This window comes from Arvicanthis niloticus, chromosome 19 (assembly GCF_011762505.2).
Source record: "Arvicanthis niloticus isolate mArvNil1 chromosome 19, mArvNil1.pat.X, whole genome shotgun sequence".
Lineage (NCBI taxonomy): Eukaryota > Metazoa > Chordata > Mammalia > Rodentia > Muridae > Arvicanthis > Arvicanthis niloticus.
The window spans coordinates 11,454,033-11,471,858 of NC_047676.1; the positions used below are offsets into that span (position 1 = coordinate 11,454,033).

Genomic DNA, 17,826 nt, shown 5'->3' on the forward strand with positions numbered 1-17,826 from the left:
CTTCAAAACCTTCCTTATTTTTTGGAAATAAATCAAAAGCATAATTAAATGTCTGTACAATATAAAAGAGATGGTACCAATCAGGTCAAGAAGTGAGAATATGACTGGAAAGATGGCTCAGCAGTTAAGAACACTTCTTGTTCTTACAGAGGACCCAGATTAGGTTTCCAACACCCACATGATGACTAAAAACCATCTGGAACTCCAGGTCCAGGGTACCCAATATCCTCTTCTAGCATATTCAGACACTGAGAATGCACATGGCACATGCCATCATACATGCAAGCAAAACTTCTATGCAAATAAAATAAAAATAAATAAATCTTAAATATGAAGGCAGACACAGAGCAATATTAGCCATATGTTCTTGCCCATTGGTTTTAGGATTGTATTGTGTGCTGGGAGCTGGGTCAATATATAATTTCTTCTCTTCTTATACTATTTGAAAATGCCTGTTCCAAAAGCTTCTGATCATTTGGTAGTTTCATAAGCACATACAAATAGTATGCATAAAATATCAATTAATCATACAAATTATTAGACCTTTGTATGTCATTTACCCAGGAAATATCCCCCTCTGACCCAAAATACCTACAAGTCAGAGTATGGTCTTACAGTTTTAAACATCATTGTGGTTTAATTAGTCACAAAAATTCTTGTCTCTTTATCTCTGAAGCATGTGGATTACAGCCATGAGCTTCCATAACTGGCTAAGTAACATTTTTCATGATTAAAATTTATACAAGAGGAAATAATGGTAAGCTAAAAAATCACACAGGAAAATTCTGAAAATAATCTTAGTTTTTAATATATAAAATAATAGAATATTTATTGTAGTAGTCTGTAGCGGGAAATTTTCCCCACAAGTTGGGAGGAGCTAAGGTGGGAGGAGTAAAGAGAGGAAGAGGAGGAGTAAGGAGAGGAAGAAGAGAAAAAAAAGGAGGAGCTTGAGGCAGAGACGGTAGAAGGATGGAGAGCCACGCATGTATGGAGAGCAGTCCTGTGTAACAACTTATATCTAGGTTAGTTAGTTGGGAAACACCTCCAATTGTCTGGGCATCTTGTTATTGAGCATTACCAAACATATAAAGCCTTTGATAATCTTTAAGCATTAGAGTCCCATTCCTACGGGGTACCATGTGGATGGTGGGATAGTCTGGGCTCAGCCCAGCCTTGTGGAGACAGCGTGGAAGATTGGCAGAGCCATCTCACACGCTGGCATCTTATGAGTGGCAGGGCTTGTGTCTCTGGCCACCTGAGCCTGTGGCCTGAGCTGAGCTGCAGTGATAATTCACCACTGCTCGTGACCTCAGGCCTAGCCTAGTCGGGAACATGGTAGCTCCATAACTACAAGTCAGATATTACCCTCAACAGCAGCATTGTTTCACTTTAGGAAATAACGCCTTTGTTTCCTAAAATCCACCTGCCACATGAATTTAATTCTATATCCGTAATATAGAATTTAATTCTATATCCGTAAGTCCTCCTAAATATAAAGAGCACAGATCAAGCCAAGCTAATAGATTTGTATTATCCAAAAGCTGGCCATTGGCAGCGAGGTATCCACAAACTCTCTCCTACACACTCACCTTTACAAACAGAGACGTGATCTTCTCGGAGGTATTATAGTAGTGAGAGATGCTGTAGATCATCTTAATTGCATTTATAAGTGTAGGAATAGCATCTGTCATAGTTATCTAGAAGAGATTCCAGAGGTTTCCAAGGGAAAAAATGTCAAATTAAGCAAAATTCCAATTATGAGAGTCTAATCATTCTATTTTCATTAAAATAAATTTAAGATTATTAACAAAAATATCTTAAACAGTACCTCACAGTTTATACAGATGTATCTTATAAAAAATCATTTTTATTATTTTGGTCATTTGTGGCGAATCAAACTTTATTTCAGTACAAAAGGCTTGCTTTCATGACAAGTAGGTTATGCTAACTGTTGTTTTTGTAATGTATGCAAGGAGGTATTTCCTAAGCTAACAGACTTATTTAGAATGTAAGCCAATGACCTTCCCCATGGTTCTTTGGTGTAAATTCTAGACTATCAGCTTCAACATTGAATGGAAAATGTGATGCAATGCATTTTCAAATATACAACATTGAAAATAGATACGTAGATAGGTAGATAGAGAGATAGATAGATAGATAGATAATCAGATTATTAATAGACAATTGATAGATTGTTAAATAGAAGATACATATATACTAGATAGATGATAGATAGATAGATAGATAGATAGATAGATAGATAGATAGATGGATGGATGATTGATAAACAATTGATAAATACATAGAAGATACAAACATACTGAATGACTGCATGAGTGGATAGAGAGATAGATAGATAGATAGATAATCAGATGATTGATAGACAATTGATAGATTGTTAAATAGAAGATACATATATACTAGATAGATGATAGATAGATGATAGATAGATAGATAGATAAATATGATAAATAATAGATGAGGACATAAGATATAAACAAAGCTATGCAAATGTATTTTTGAGCATATGAAATTTCTAAAACCTTTACAGCAGTCACATTTGTCAGCTAAAATTCAGCACCCTGTTCTGTTACTGCAGAAAGTGTCACCAGTAGACAAAAGGGGCAGAAACCTTAACTCACAAGGTCACTGCTGTACAGAGGGTCACAACATTTCTCCAGTGTGTACAAATACTTGACATTGTCCTTTGCTTCATTGGCTGCATCAGTGATCCTAATGTCTGTATCCCGCCAGACCTAAGCACAACACAGAAAAACAGTGTTCACACACTTATCCCAGACGATTGCAAAATAAGAGCTACTAAGCCTTGCTCCAATCCCCTCAGCATCTCCAATTGCTTCCTGCCTCCTGCAATTTAAATAATGAATCTTAGAAGGACGTGGAAGAGTAAGTCAAAAAAAAAAAATTAACTAAATGTTTCAAGGCATTTATTTTTGGATTTCTAGCAGAGACTAGCACAGCCCTGCAAAACTACAGCTGCCTGCAGTATGGCCACCAAACCTATTTCCTGTCTCTTGCTAACGCGTTCCAACCTGAGTTCTCCTTCCCCGGTGGCCCTACACTTGTGTCCATTTGGTGACACAGCAAGTATTTATTTTAACTACCAATTATCTGTCAAGACATTAAAATAGAAAGTGATCTAAATATTAAAGGGGATACAGCATGCGGAATTGATTTTATGCAAATCCTAATGGAAGTAATTCTGAACTGTCGGGCTGTGGAAGGTTATCCTGGTTCTTGGGTTGTGAGTGTTCAGCCACGCCCCCAGAACCCAGGCTCCTGACACGAGGTCTAATCTCCATTCAACCTGCACCCTTCAGTCACATAGGACACAGGTAAAGGGTGTGATTAACAGGTCTCCACTTCCAGAGATTAAAATATTAATGAGTAATCTAAAGGCTGGGAGCATAGCTAATTAAGTTATTCCCTCCCCTTCCCCCCCCCCATAAAAGCCAGGCTCCCCTGGCTTTTGGTGGGGAGTGCGAACCATCTACACCCATTCACCACGCCATGAACAATAAAAGCTTTGGAAAACTGGACTCCACGTGTCTCCTCGGCCTGCCACCAGGTTCCCAGCCTTTGGAACCCTGAACCTTCCCGATGCAGATGCTGACCTGCCCGCCCTCGGTGGCTGCGTGAATGTGGGACCCTCCACCAGTGGTGTGGGAAGCCCGCCTGGGACCCCGCCACTGGCCCTCACGACTTTGTCCCCGCCGCCAGACTCCCCGGTGAGTTTTTTTCCACACTGAACTGTCCTGTATCACAATATTAAAAGTCACTGTAAAGCACGTAACATAAGAAGAATGACTAGTAACTTGCTGCTAATGACTAGAGTATGACAGAAGCGATGATGCTTTACTCCCCGGATTAGCTGGCAAAGACTGTGCCTTCTAGATTGAAAACCGGCTTATTCATTCTGTACTTCTCTTTAAAGAAGCCTGGAACCCCACCCGCTAGCTGCCTGTGGAGAGTAGCAAGTGGTGAGAACTGGAGGATGCCTCTGACCAACAAAGAGCAGCCATGTCATGAGCAATCTCGGAAGCAAGCCTTTCCTGTGTGAACCTGCAGAGAAGCCAACTGCTCAGATGCAGCCATAGGAACCTTGAGTCAGAAGCAGCTCGCTCAGCTACACCACGGTCCCTGGTCTGAGGTTAAAAATATTGTTTTCAGCTGATGACTTTGGGGACTATTTGCTTTGCAGTGTAAAAGTAATATAGGAGGACTTGAGACTTCACAGTTGCTGCATCTGTATTGTCTGACATGTGTGCGTGTGTTCTTGCATAGTCTATGGCCACATTACATCTCAGTTACTTGCACTGCTCGCTAATCCTACATATACATGCAAGTTTAACAGCCAACCAAATGTCTTTAACAGCCAACCAAATGGCTTTAACTCAAAGGCTAATTCCCAGTATCTTAAAGATTTTCATGTTGGTAAAATAACAACTTTCTGATCCTAATTGCTCTGTGGAGTTGGGGGTGGAGAACTCTCCTATTCACATACTGCAAATCGTGGCAAAATAGCTACGAACCTTCAGAAGCTTGGACTTGGCGGCGGCAAGCACTGCCAGCAGAGCCTTCGCATCGGGGCTTTTCAACTGATCTAAAAGGTAATTAAATTTGGAGAGCCTTTTTTTCCAGTGCTCCAACTCTGCTCGGGGCCCAACATCGTCTGCTTCCTTCCGCAACTGATTGTTCTCAGCAAGGATCTGCAAATGCAGAAGAAGAACAGTTGTATGAGATCTGGGGTATAAAAGCCCTGCATGAGTGGGAAAAAAAAAAGTAGGAACAGAAAAAGGACACTGTGTGAATGACGTATTTTATTCAGTTCCATGACTCTAATGATGGCCTCTGACTAGCCCAACATGCACCCTTTTTTTCCCAGGTGACTTTCACTAACAATGATTTAGGTGATGACTTTGAATGAGCTCCAGATGCCATGAATATATGCAGTTTCCTTGCCTGTTCTTTAAATGCATAAACTGAAGCAGCACAAGCTCAAGAAACCTCATGCCCTGAGCAGGGCGATTCCATATACACATATTGTTTGGATGGAAGAGTCACCTCTGTTTTAGAACTTTTCCAAAACTTTTGAAAGAATTTTTTATTCATGTATATGCGTGTGTGTGTGTGTGTGTGTGTGTGTGTGTGTGTGTGTGTGTGTGTGTTGGGGGCAGGGAGGCTGCAAGTTAATGCAGGTACTTTGGGAAGCTAGATAAGGGTGTTGGATACCGTGGAGCAGGAGTTCCAGATAGTTCTACATCGCTTGATGTGAATGCTAAAAACTGAACTCAAGACCTCTGCAAAAACAACAAATGATTTTAGCCACTAAGAGCCCTCCACCAATATAGATATAGACACAGGCACAGGCACAGGCACAGGCACAGGCACAGGCACAGGCACAGGCACAGGCACAGGCACAGGCACAGGCACAGGCACAGACAGGCACAGGCACAGACACAGACACAGACAGGCACAGACAGGCACAGGCACAGACAGGCACAGACACAGACAGACACAGACATAAATATAGATACATGCCTGAAGCTTTCGGTTGAAGGACAGAATGAATTGGGGACCTCATCCGTATTTCTACAGAAGTTTTCTCGAGAGGACTTAGCAAAGTGTAGCTTTGGTCACTAAGTTCACAAACCACCAATTTCTACTTGCTCAGAGCCCTATCTCTCCTTATTAATGACCACAAATAAGCGACCTTCTTTGTTACTAACAACCGTAAGTAGAAGTCACACTGAAGCTCCCTTCTTTATAAGAGTTTGTGGTATGATAAGGGAATAAGTGAGAATACCAGCATAGAATTCTTCCATCGGCGACTCTGGTGTTGTGGCTTCTGAAATGACCAGAGGATTCTGGGAGTTACCTGCTCCATTTGTTTGATCCACACTTTCATGCAACACTCCACTTTTTCCACAGTCTCGGGATTACTAGCTAGAGCCAAGTAGTCCGTGGGTTCCTTCAGAGGTTTTAGTTCAACTATGTCACATTTTTGAAGGTTCACCTAATTAAAATTAAGATTACAATAAATAGAAAATGTTTAAAAATTCCTAAATACACTTTTTGGTCAATCTGGGTCTAATTGGAGCTCAATGGAATCTTAACATCTGTACTACCGTGATCACTCAAAATGTTTATTGAAAGGGCAGTAACTAATAGTGATAACAATAATAATACCTACTTTTCTCTATGTCTTTTTTCTTTATGTCTTTTCTACAAAAGATTCTAAGGTCAAATTTAGGGGTGGAACATATTAGAGAGAATATATCATGAAACTAATAAAAATAATTAGAATATTCACTAAGTTATAATATCACAGAGAAAAAAATAACCTGAAAAATTAGCATGGGCAGGGGAAGTGGGTAATTCTCAGTTTATCACTGAATTCCTTCTTGGAACAAATGAGAGAAACAGATCCCTATGCCTTTATGGTTAGCAAATTCAATTGCAAATATTTGGGTAGAGTTTAGAGGGCACCAACCCACAAATAAGCACACGTCACACATCAAATCATAATATGGCCCTTTCTGTTTTGATATCTACTTTCCTTATGGTAAAAGTGTTTCTTAAACTTATGTGCATCTCAGAACTCAGTGCTTGAATTTAATTTGGTTTTTTACCCTCAATAGAGATATGAGTCATATCCCAGCATGTTCAGAGCCAACAGAACTGCCATTGCTATTTGTCACTTACACGACATCACATAGCATCCCTAAATTAAACAGAGCAGCAAAGAATGCTCAACAGAGATGGACATGAAAGTATGTGGAGGTACCTCCCACTACCAGGGTCTGCCCTGTTGCTTTAAACATTCTTATAGACCCCAAAAGCATTAGGCCATGGACACTGTGTTTAAATCAAGCCACAGTCACATCTTAAGAAGACGCTAAACTTACTGACAAACACTGTCAAGACTTTCAACACAGTAGAATAAAGCCTGTGTACAAAAAGCATGGATGCCCCAGTGTGGAGGAATTTGAGGGCAGGAAGTTGGGAGTGGGTGGATGGGTGGGGGCACATTCTCATAGAAGCAAGAGGAGGAGGGATGGGATAGGGGGTTCCTGGGTGGGGGTAAATGGAGAAAGGGGAGCACATATGAAATGCAAATGAAATAACATATATATATATATATATATATATATATATATATATATATATAGAGAGAGAGAGAGAGAGAGAGAGAAAGAGAGAAAGAAAGAAAGAAAGAAAGAAAGAAAGAAAGAAAGAAAGAAAGAAAGAAAGAAAGAAAGGCATCTCCCTCATACTTTGTGTTGCTGGGAATCCAATTGTTTTTTAATGAGCCACTCGCTTCTTCTTACCTTCTCCTTCAGACTGTTCTGTGCACCTGACAAGATGCCCACAAAACCTTCCAGAGAACTCAGGAACTCCTGCTTAAGGCTGGGTGCATCCTGTAGTCCCTCGAGCTCACCCCAGCCGTGGCTTGAGGCCCTGAGAGCTGGGATGAAGATGTCTGAGAGCAGACGCCTCACGCTGTTCAACAGGCCCCCGTCTGCAGTGTCTAATGTATTAAAGCTCACCTCCTGGAAGACAGGTTTGTCACCCTGTATCAACAAATCAGCCTCAAACTCAGCATAGCAATGAAGTCGCTGAACATGTTAATTAACCAGACAGTGAGCGAATCGCTTTTTTTAAAATACCCTGTTTGAAAAGGATACCTTTGTACCAGTTCAAATTATAACCCTCTAAATTAAAAAAAAAAAAAATGAAATAAATTGGATTCTAGATGTTTACCGGTTTATTTTGCTACAAGAAAGTAATGAGGTCGCGCAACCTCTAAGAGAACAGGGAACAGCTATATGGGTGCGCTTTGCTTTACACGGAACATAAAGTTGTATATCCACTGTTAGAAATCTTGTCAGTAAGTAAATTATTTGGTGGGAGACTCTTTTGGAAAGAAAAGAGCTCCCTCAGTACACTGATACAAGGTTGTGTGGATATTTTATTGGTAAATTGAATATCAATCCCACGTTAACAAAAGAGAAGAAGACAATATCTTAATTGGCTGTCTTAAGTTCAAATAAATAAATAAATAAATAAGGGGCTTTTCTTGCTCTCTACCTATGTCTTTATTCGTACATGTAAAGTATCCTGGGGGTGAAGTGAGAACCTCACCTATGCTAAGCAAGCACCTGACCACTAAACTAAAGCCCCAGTCCTTGACTGAAGCTTTACGTACTTAAAATAGCCTGTGCTTATCTCCACAAGACATGCGGTTTGGAGATCAGAGATAAATGGCTGTCTCCTTACCCGGTGGATGTTCTCAGCTGTGATGGCTTTGGCTGGGTCAGATCTGATGAAGAACACACATGCTCCCATAAGAGCAACATCTTTTCCTTCGGTCACGAACACCTTGGGCTTTTTCGTCTTTCCAGAAACAGGATTCACCCCTCCTGAGGAGCCAAACTGCCCTACAAGTACAAAGCCATTTCAGTCTCACAAATGCTGCCTGTGGCGGATGAGGTTGCCACCGTAGGATGAAGATTCCTTCTGGAAATTACTGTGGCTGATCTGCCCATGGGCTTCAGACAGACCCATCACACAGATAATCTCTAGTCTCATCCTGAAAGAGATCTAGAGTCTGCTTCATTCCAGATCACAGGGGGCGGGGGCAGTGAGAGAGACTGGGGTGAGGATAGGGTGGGAGACAAAAACCACTGATTGGCATACACTGTGTTCCAGGATCTCCCCTGTGCACCACCTCTACACTACTAAAGTTTACAACCCTGAGGTACCTGTGAGCTTTCCTAAGTTGTGCCAGCCACAAATGGCAGAAGCAAGGTCAAAGACAGCTTTGACTACAAAACTCAGGATACTAACTTCAATGACACCATCGTAACCCAGGCAGCAGGTTAGTTCTCTATATTGCTAGTTTCAGGCCGGGGCAGAAGTAGGGTGACAAAGAAACTGATGTTCTTGCTCTAGAGTAACGCCAGGGCTTTAGCTTCCATGTTTCCTAACTACATGACCTTACCTAATAATTTCTCATTTTATGTGTATGGGTATGGGGCCAGGGAGACATGGGACCAGGGGAAGTGAGGGAAACAGGCCTAGAACAAGATTCAGGTCAAGATATTGAAGAATGAAAAATTATAAAAATCATTTTTATAGAAGATAGATAGATAGATAGATAGATAGATAGACAGACAGACAGACAAACAAACAGATGCCTTTTAAGTTCTTTTAGAAACATGGAAATTTTTTCTTTTAGGGATATGGAAAATTTTCTCTGAAACAAGCCAGGCCAGTTTCAGGAACTGGCTGTAAAGAATGAAAGTCATTCAGGTGGCGAAACACAATGACCGGGCTGTGGCTCTATGGCTGGAACAAGTGAAAAATAGTTAATAAATAGTTGGTAAATGACAGGGTAGGGCACAGTGACGTGGTAAAACCACATTTTTGAGAAGAATGAGTGTACTGAGTAATTTTCATGACTATAAACCATTCAGGGTGGGTTTCTCTAGAATATTTTGCTATTCTTATGTTATGTATCCTTGGCAACCCCTCACCCTCTTCTCACTCCCCTAGTTTGTGGTTTTTCTCTTTAAAAGACCCCTTAGGTCGCCACTCGTGGTCAAACTCTGCTCTTGAGAGAGCTTGTGGTTTGACTGCTGGCCAAATTTCCCTAATAAAGCCTCTGCTGATTGCATCCAGGTACGGTGTCTTGTGAGAGTTCTTGGGTAGCCGAGACTTCCCGAGACTTGAGTGAGGGTCTTCCTAATTTGGGGGTCTTCAGTATGTACAAATCCCAGAAATCTCATTCTTAGATTGGCAGAAGGACAGGGAGGCAGGTTAAACTTCCTCTCCCCTTATAAGGTTTTGTCCAGCAGCACCTGGAATTCCTCCTTATGTAAATGAAGCATCCCTAACCCCAGCCAATGATGTACACTTGTCCCAACAGCCCCAAGGTTTTAACATCCACCAAAGGTTTTAATAGACTTTGTTCCCCACATTAAATTGACCTGCCTCCCAAGAATCTGTTCTCTATGTGCTTACCTCACCTGAGGTCTCTTAGCTCTGGCCTTCCTGCTCCGCTTTCTCTCTGTGATCACTGGCCAATTGTAAATGGCAGGGTGTTCTTCCTACCTGTATGTTCCCACATGTGTGCCTGCTGCCCAGAGAGGCAGAAGAAGTGTCAGATCCACTGGAACTCAAGTTATAGATGGCTGTGTAGACCATGTGGACACAAAGGGCTTGACTTGAATCCTCTGCAAGGATAGCCAGTGTTCCTTACCTCAGCAACTCCTCTCATGTTGTTTAAACATGGGATAGGCTATTCTAGCTTAACATATTTTTTGTAGAATTTATGCAGGATTATTTGTGTAATGCTTAGAGGGGTTTATGTGTGTGAACCACTTATAAAATTCTGCAAAGCCTTCTAGCACATCAAATATCATCAGGGAAATCTGAACACTCATGTTGGTTGTCCAGGAGTGCTGTCCGCAGAGTGGCTCAGTTAGATACAGCAGAACATGCTCTGTCGTGTCTCTTTGTGTTCAAGTAAATTATATGTCCTTAACTGAATTGACGGTTCCACTTACTGCCACTAAGAGTGAGGGTGGAGCTCAGGGAAGAACGTGAGGTAAGTCAGTGAAATGGAAACTGTAAACTGAACCCTAAGAAGAGACCAGCTCCTCCCTCTAGGTTCATCCTCCTTGTGGTGCTGAGCTTCTGAGTAGGAATTTGGTGAAGCCCCTCCCCCCCAAAAAAAGGGGAAAGCCAGGTATTCAAATGAGGCACACCTCTCGTGACTGCACTAGCAGACTAGAGACAATACACAAGACAAGGAATTTCAACCAAGGCTCCAAGATATGGGAGACAGCAGAAAACAGAGTCTCAAGAAAAGTCTGGGGTGTGGGCAACAGTGCATAGGAAGTGTGAAATCCTTCCAAGTTTGCTTCATGTGAAGAAGGAAGCATTTGTTGTCCTAGCTGCCTCAGAGCTGAGAGGCTTCCTGGGACACTAACCTCCCAGTCAGTGCTAGAGCCATAAAAGTCTCAGGCAAGGAAAGACAGCTGCCACCCTCAGTAAGAAGCAGGGTTTCAATCCAGCCTCCTGGAAAGTCCGAGTTATTTATGCCTCCTGGACCTTAGGAAGTCAATGGGCTGGGATGTGGTGCTTGTTGCCAATAAATGCAGACCCAGCATACAACGTACAGAGAGAGGAGTGAGTCTGAGATGGGAGCTAACCTAATGTCTGCAGGGGAGATGATGTAAGTACTTCAGTGGAGTGAGTACTTCTGTTGAGTCAAGTGAGGGGATCTCTGAGACGAGAACGTGCCATGCAGACGCTTTCCACTGCTCAAGAGGAACTCCAGGAAGGTGCAAAGCAGAGATAACCGAGCTGCCATGCACAGTGAAACACTGAGGCAGAAGGCTGAAGTTCTATAATGACAATACATCACTGTGGGCTTTGCAGCCACTGCTCCATGGGAACCCGCCTTTGGCTACAAGGGCATGAGCTCACTGAGGTCAGCAGTAGCAGTCAAGTATGAACTTCCCCCTCACCCTTACTTCTTGCCTGAGCCTGGCCTCAGATCCGATGCAGACACCGATGGACCAGGGCTGAGTTAGGAAATCTTAAGTTTCACTCATGCCATGACTGAAAACCTTTAGAAGCCCTGGATGAGGGTCAGAGGAAGGGTCAGAGAGAGTGCAAAGAGTGAGTTCACTTCTGGCCAACTTGTTTTGTTCAACTGGATACTCTTCTTGTTTTAATCAATACTGTGTTTTCAATTTGAAATGACCTTAAGATTTTTTTTTCCTAAGAATGTCTCAAAAAGTCATCCAAGGGCTTGATTCTTACTCCAAGGTCAGAAGAACTATCCATGCCAAAAAGGTTGAAAAGAAGAGTGAGACAGAAACACAAAGTCTTGCTTATACGTCGAGACGCTGTATCTTCTTGTTTTGTGCAGTTTCACCCTGGGCATGGTTATGGCTGAATATGCTTCCTGGTGTAGCTCATGGTCTGTAATCTGAGATGAAAACCAAATCTTCTATCTTTTGATCCCCTTTACTCAAAATGTAATGCACTTTTTGTGGAAAAAAATCAAATTTATAACTAAAGAAATGTCAGCCATTCAAGATTTTCACATGTGATTCATTTCTCCCCCATCCTCTGTGTGTGTGTGTGTGTGTGTGTGTGTGTGTGTACACATGTGTGTGTACGTGTGTGTAAATCCACATGCATGAATGTGTACACATGTGTGAACACATATGTACACAGGTCAAAGGTTAACATCGAGTGTCTTTTTGTTTTTCATTAATTAATTTGTTTGCTTTACATCCTGAACAGAGCTTCCCCTCCCTCCTCTCCTTCCAGGCTGCCTGCCTGTGGATCTTCTTCCCTTAACTGGGCTTCTTTGTCTAGACTCAGTGGAAGAAGATGTGTTCAGTTCTACTACAACCTGATGTGCCCGGGTGGGTTGATATCCATGGAACGGGGCATAGAGTGTCTTTATTAATTGTTCTTATGACTTTTAAGTCAAACTCTCTCACTGATTCTAGAGCTCACCAGCTGCCTAGGCTGGCTAGCCAATGAGCTCCAGAAATATTCCTGTTTCTTCCCTCCCAGTGATGAAATTATGGGCATAGGCTACACCAGGATTTTTAACAGGGGTCCTGAAGATAAGAACTCGGGGTCCTTCTGCCTGCGCGGCGAGCATTTTACCAATCAAAGCATCTACCCTGCCTCTATCCACCAACAATTCTCTGTGAAACAAAGAAGCATGTTCATGCTACCTGACAAGATAATAACTATTTCCAATTTTTAAAAGTCTTTAAGGGAAGTATATAGTACTATAAGCATAATATTATTTAGTCATGCCCCTACCTTGCCCTTAAAATAATATTGACCTAATTAAAAGTATAATGGGATACAGAAGCTGAATTCATTTAAAGACTTACAATATTTTCTTAAGTGCAAGTCTTAAATCGATCATGCAACATTACACATTTGAATAAAAACCCACAGAAAATAAATATGATGTGGTATTTAACTGACAGAAGTTGATGGCATGTTTATTGACAAGAATTCCTCTGTTCAAAACCCAGTGCCTATTGGAACTTCTAGAACATGATTACACAGAAGGAACTAACTAGCACAAAAGAAAAGTAAGTCTCAAAACAAAATCTGCCTTCCCAATTGACATTATGGCAAATCAAAAGGAACACAAAACAATTAGAACATCTAGGCTAACTACTGTTCTCTATCCCCTAACCTGAAGGAGAAAATGGGCATCCTTCCACAGTTATACAAACACACACTTTATACACACACCATACATACACACTACAAAGACACTAAATACATATACCACACACACTACATAAACACAACACATACATATACACAAACACAACATAGGCACCATATACTACACACAAATACATGTGTACCAAACATACACACCACAGAAACATCACACATGTATACACACTCACCATGTGTACACACTGTAGGAACATCATACACACATAAACAACACACATACACATCAAAAAGGCACTACATATCACATACACAACACATACACAGACCCCCTAACACACCAAGGCATAAGCCTGTTAGTTCTCTATAACATTTCTTCTTTTTGCCACTCTCAGATGAATTGAATGATATCTCTATGTTATATCATGTCAGATATTAATACCTGCTTCTGCTCCCTCCACATCCTGATAATAAAACATGAGATGCCGAAGCCCTCCAACAGCAAAAAGCTGATCAATTCTTTCAATCTGAAAAAAGGTAAAGAAACATTGTTGTTCTACATTAGAAAATGTATTTAATCAGTACTGATGGCATAGCAAATCAATTCACTGTCACCTTCTTATTCAAATGGTATTGTACCAATTATATCTCCTAGACAGGCAGTATTTTCCTAATTCAAAGAAGTAATTTCACTGATTATAGAAGTATTTGCTATGTGTGTGTGTGTGTGTGTGTGTGTGTGTGTGTGTGTGTATATATATATATATATATATATATATATATATATATATATATATATCTGACAGACTTCTCCTTCCATTTCTGCTAATTCCCCCAAGCAGTCAGCTGTTGAAGGCAGATATAAATATAAAATAATATTTTGTGCTCAATAAATTGCCAAAAGAGAAAGCAAATCTTGACTGCATAGTCAACACATTAAATAGAATTAATATTTAAATGTAATAATCTTCCAAAACTTCTTTAAGAACATATATAATAACCACCTGGCAACTAGTTCCATCACAAGAGCCAGTATACATCAATCTGACACATGGCCTGATAACAATAGAAGCACTTCTGGCAAGTAGTCTACAGCATGGTTCAGGATTCCTATGAGAAAATGAAGGGTAGACTGAGAGATGGCTCAGTCTATAAAGCGCTTGAACAATCTTAGTTTGAATTCCCAGAACTCTCTCATAAGAAGCTCATTATAGTGACCCAAGCTTATAACCCCAGTGATAGGATGCCACATCCCAGCTGAGAAGTGAGATGAGATGAGAAGGAAGCTTGCAGGTTACATGGTAAAGTCCTAGGCCAATAAGAAACCTTGTCTCAAACAAGAAGTAGAAGGCACCTAAGGACCAACATCTGAGGCTGTTCTCTGGCCTCCACATTTGCACTGTGTATGCATGTACCCAAATCCACATGTGTGGTGGGCACGAATGAAAATATACACACACACATAGATAGATAGATAGATAGATAGATAGATAGATAGATAGATAGATAGATAGATACATACATACATACATACATACATACATACATACATTCATACATACATACATAGATGATAGATAGGTACATATATACATACATACTACATACATGGATAGATACATAGATGAGATAGATAGATAGATACATACATACATACATACATACATACATACATACATAGATGATAGATAGGTACATATATACATATATACTACATACGTGGATAGATACATAGATGAGGTAGAAAAGAGGAAAGATCTTGTGGTGGTTTGTATATGGTCAGCCCACGGAGTGGCACTATTAGAAGATGTGACCCTTTTGGAGTAGGTGTGTCACTGTGGGTGTAGGCTTTAAGATTCTCATCCTAGCTGCCTGAAAGTCAGTACTCTGCCAGCAGCCTTCAGATGAAGATGTAGAACTCTCAGTTCTTCCTGCACCATGTCTGCCTGGATGCTGACATGTTCCCACCTTGATGATAATGAATTGAACCTTTGAACCTGTAAGCAGCTCCAATTAAATGTTGTCCTTCTAAGAGTTGCCTTGGTCATGGCGTCTGTTCACAGCAGTAAAACCTTAACTAAGACAAATCTGCACATTCATTAGGATGGCTACTACCAAAAACTAAGTCGTAGCTACATCATGGGAATGTAGCCACTGTGGAGAACAGTACAAAATTTCTTCAAAAAGTTAAACTTGAAATTATCATGTGATCCATCAATCCGCTCGTGGTTATATACCACAAAGCTCTGAAATCAGGATCTCAAGGGGATATCTGAATTCTCACATCTACAGTGTCACCTGTGCTGAAAGAGAGAGAGGAAGGAGAGCTTCCCTCTTCACAGGGTCTTGTCCTCTTCATTTTCCTCTAATTCCAATTTAATCATTCCATAGACTGCATTGTATAAACCAACTCTGTGTTTATACCAGTCCTTTGTTTATACAGAGGCTGCTGGTGCCAGCTAATGAACGAGTCTGGGTAGTCCTGAGGCTCAGGAATCAGGGTTTCCAACTCAGGGTTTACAGCAACATAATGGCAATCCAAAGTCAGCCATGGAGCCAAACAAGGCTACACCACAGAAACTGACTCTACCTCAAACTGGCACTGCTCTATTCTGCCCCTTGTCCATGAAAAGGCAGAGGCTAGACATTTACTCGCTCAACACAGAAACATGTTATCAACAATCTCTACCTTCCTCTCTCCCTCCCTCCTTTCCTTTCTCTCTCCCTCCCTCTCTTTTCTTCTCACTCCCTCTTTTTTTCCCTCTGACTCCCCTCTCACACCATGTGTTTATGAAGTTAAGCCTTTGGGAATCATAATGGGGTTCCTAATAGGACTTCCTGACTTGCAGAAACTCTATCTTCTCATCAACTTATCCTTCACTATCAAGGTCATGTCACCAGAAAACACCTTAACCCAAAGTTTTTAAAGGAAGTTGTAGCAGAGAAATCAAAGTTAGGAACAGAAGAAACCAGATGCTAAATCAAAGCCACAGTTAGAAAACCATGGCACTGTTCAGTTGGCAAACGTAGACTAGGATCACTATAAAAAATTAACAATTAATTAATTAGTTCTTAGAAGAGTTGGTTTTCTTTAAAGATTTAGTCCTTGAGAGCCATCACCAATAGATGGTTCCACACCAAGGCACATACTGGCAGCACTAAGCAAGCTCAGTGGATTAAAAAAAAAAAAAAAAAGGAGATAACAGTAGTAGGGGGACACGGGAGAAACTCAAAGAAAGGAAATGGGGGTCGACTTGATCAAAATACATCACACAAATGTACAAAATTTTTAAATAATAAAAATAAATGAATATACATGCATACATACATACATACATACATACATACAAACATACATACATACAAACATATATACATCAGCAACTTGAAAGATGGTTTTACTCCCTAATCTCAGGTTCAAAACTGGCACTTGAGCTCAACCTCGTTGGTTATAAAGAGATGTAGGCATCATCATCGAACATCGAACGGTGGAACTCAAATAAGGACTACAAGTACCATCATTCAACCTGGAGAGCGAGAGAATTTTCTGCCTAACCCAGAATGGAGCCCCTGCACATTAGGCTGGCAGCTCTTCAAAGGCATAGCATGGGTGCTTGCAACAGGATGGTGAGGAGACAAAAGCTTCCTACCTGATTACCCTCAAGAAGAGCATCTTCCACTTCCGGTTTGTTCAGGTCCAAACAGGAAGCTACAATTGCAAACAGATAGTCATGCCGCCCATCCAGACGAGCCCTCTTGGCTTCCTTCTCTTCTTTCAGTCGTTGCTAACAGAAAGGAATAAAAATGTTTTATTGCAACCGTTGCTCTCAAATGGCTCGTCTTATGACAATTTCACACAATTGTGGCTTTCAAGTCTTAGAGACTCGCATAACAGGCGGCTTAATGGTACCAGTTTATATGTACTCTCTTCTATTTTTAAAAATAAACTTACTTCTCTTATGAAAATAAGGTGCGGCCACTTTTTTGAAGTCGCACAATATAGGCAAACAAAAAGAATCCATAAAAATCATCTGCCATCCATAAATTATTACCGTTAACGTTTCATTCTGTCTTTACAGACTTATTTCCACACACATAAAAGAATTTAACAGACACATGCAAAAAGAAAATCCATTTTTGTAAACATTTTTCTTAGCCGTAATGTTCTTATCTCTTATGTTATGTTTACTGTGTACAGGTTCAGATCTGGTCTTAGAATTATTGTCATATTTACAATTTTTCCAAATACCCTGACAGTCAGACCGTGCACTTTTTTGAGGTTACTGATAGGGTTTATGGCTATAGTACTGACCATAATACTGAACCATATAATACTGAAAATAATTTCTGACCTCCGCTGCTCATACTTTTGACTGTGGGCTGTGAATTACAATAATGGGGAATGTCTGATGTAAGCAGGGTCAGCAGCTTAATCCTTACCCTTCTGCACTCTTTGCTCATACAACCTATGCAAGCATTTGGACATGCCTGTGTTTATATCATGACATGAAAATTCTTCATGTGTTTCTTCCTTAACAATGCATCAGGGTTCTAGGTAGTTTGGTA

At 40.8% G+C, this 17,826-nt stretch overlaps 1 protein-coding gene across 1 annotated transcript in view; it reads right to left on the bottom strand.

Annotated features, from left to right (window-relative positions):
• Positions 1 to 17,826, bottom strand: part of Dnah5 (dynein axonemal heavy chain 5) — a 236,059-nt gene that overhangs the window by 202,892 nt on the left and 15,341 nt on the right. The window contains exons 2-9 of the mRNA XM_034523461.2: positions 16,911 to 17,045; positions 13,703 to 13,787; positions 8,302 to 8,462; positions 7,353 to 7,574; positions 5,900 to 6,037; positions 4,554 to 4,730; positions 2,643 to 2,756; positions 1,590 to 1,697 (exon numbers count right to left, since the gene is read on the bottom strand). Coding sequence (XP_034379352.1) covers positions 1,590 to 1,697; positions 2,643 to 2,756; positions 4,554 to 4,730; positions 5,900 to 6,037; positions 7,353 to 7,574; positions 8,302 to 8,462; positions 13,703 to 13,787; positions 16,911 to 17,045 — 1,140 coding nt within the window. The remainder of the gene's footprint in view (positions 1 to 1,589; positions 1,698 to 2,642; positions 2,757 to 4,553; positions 4,731 to 5,899; positions 6,038 to 7,352; positions 7,575 to 8,301; positions 8,463 to 13,702; positions 13,788 to 16,910; positions 17,046 to 17,826) is intronic.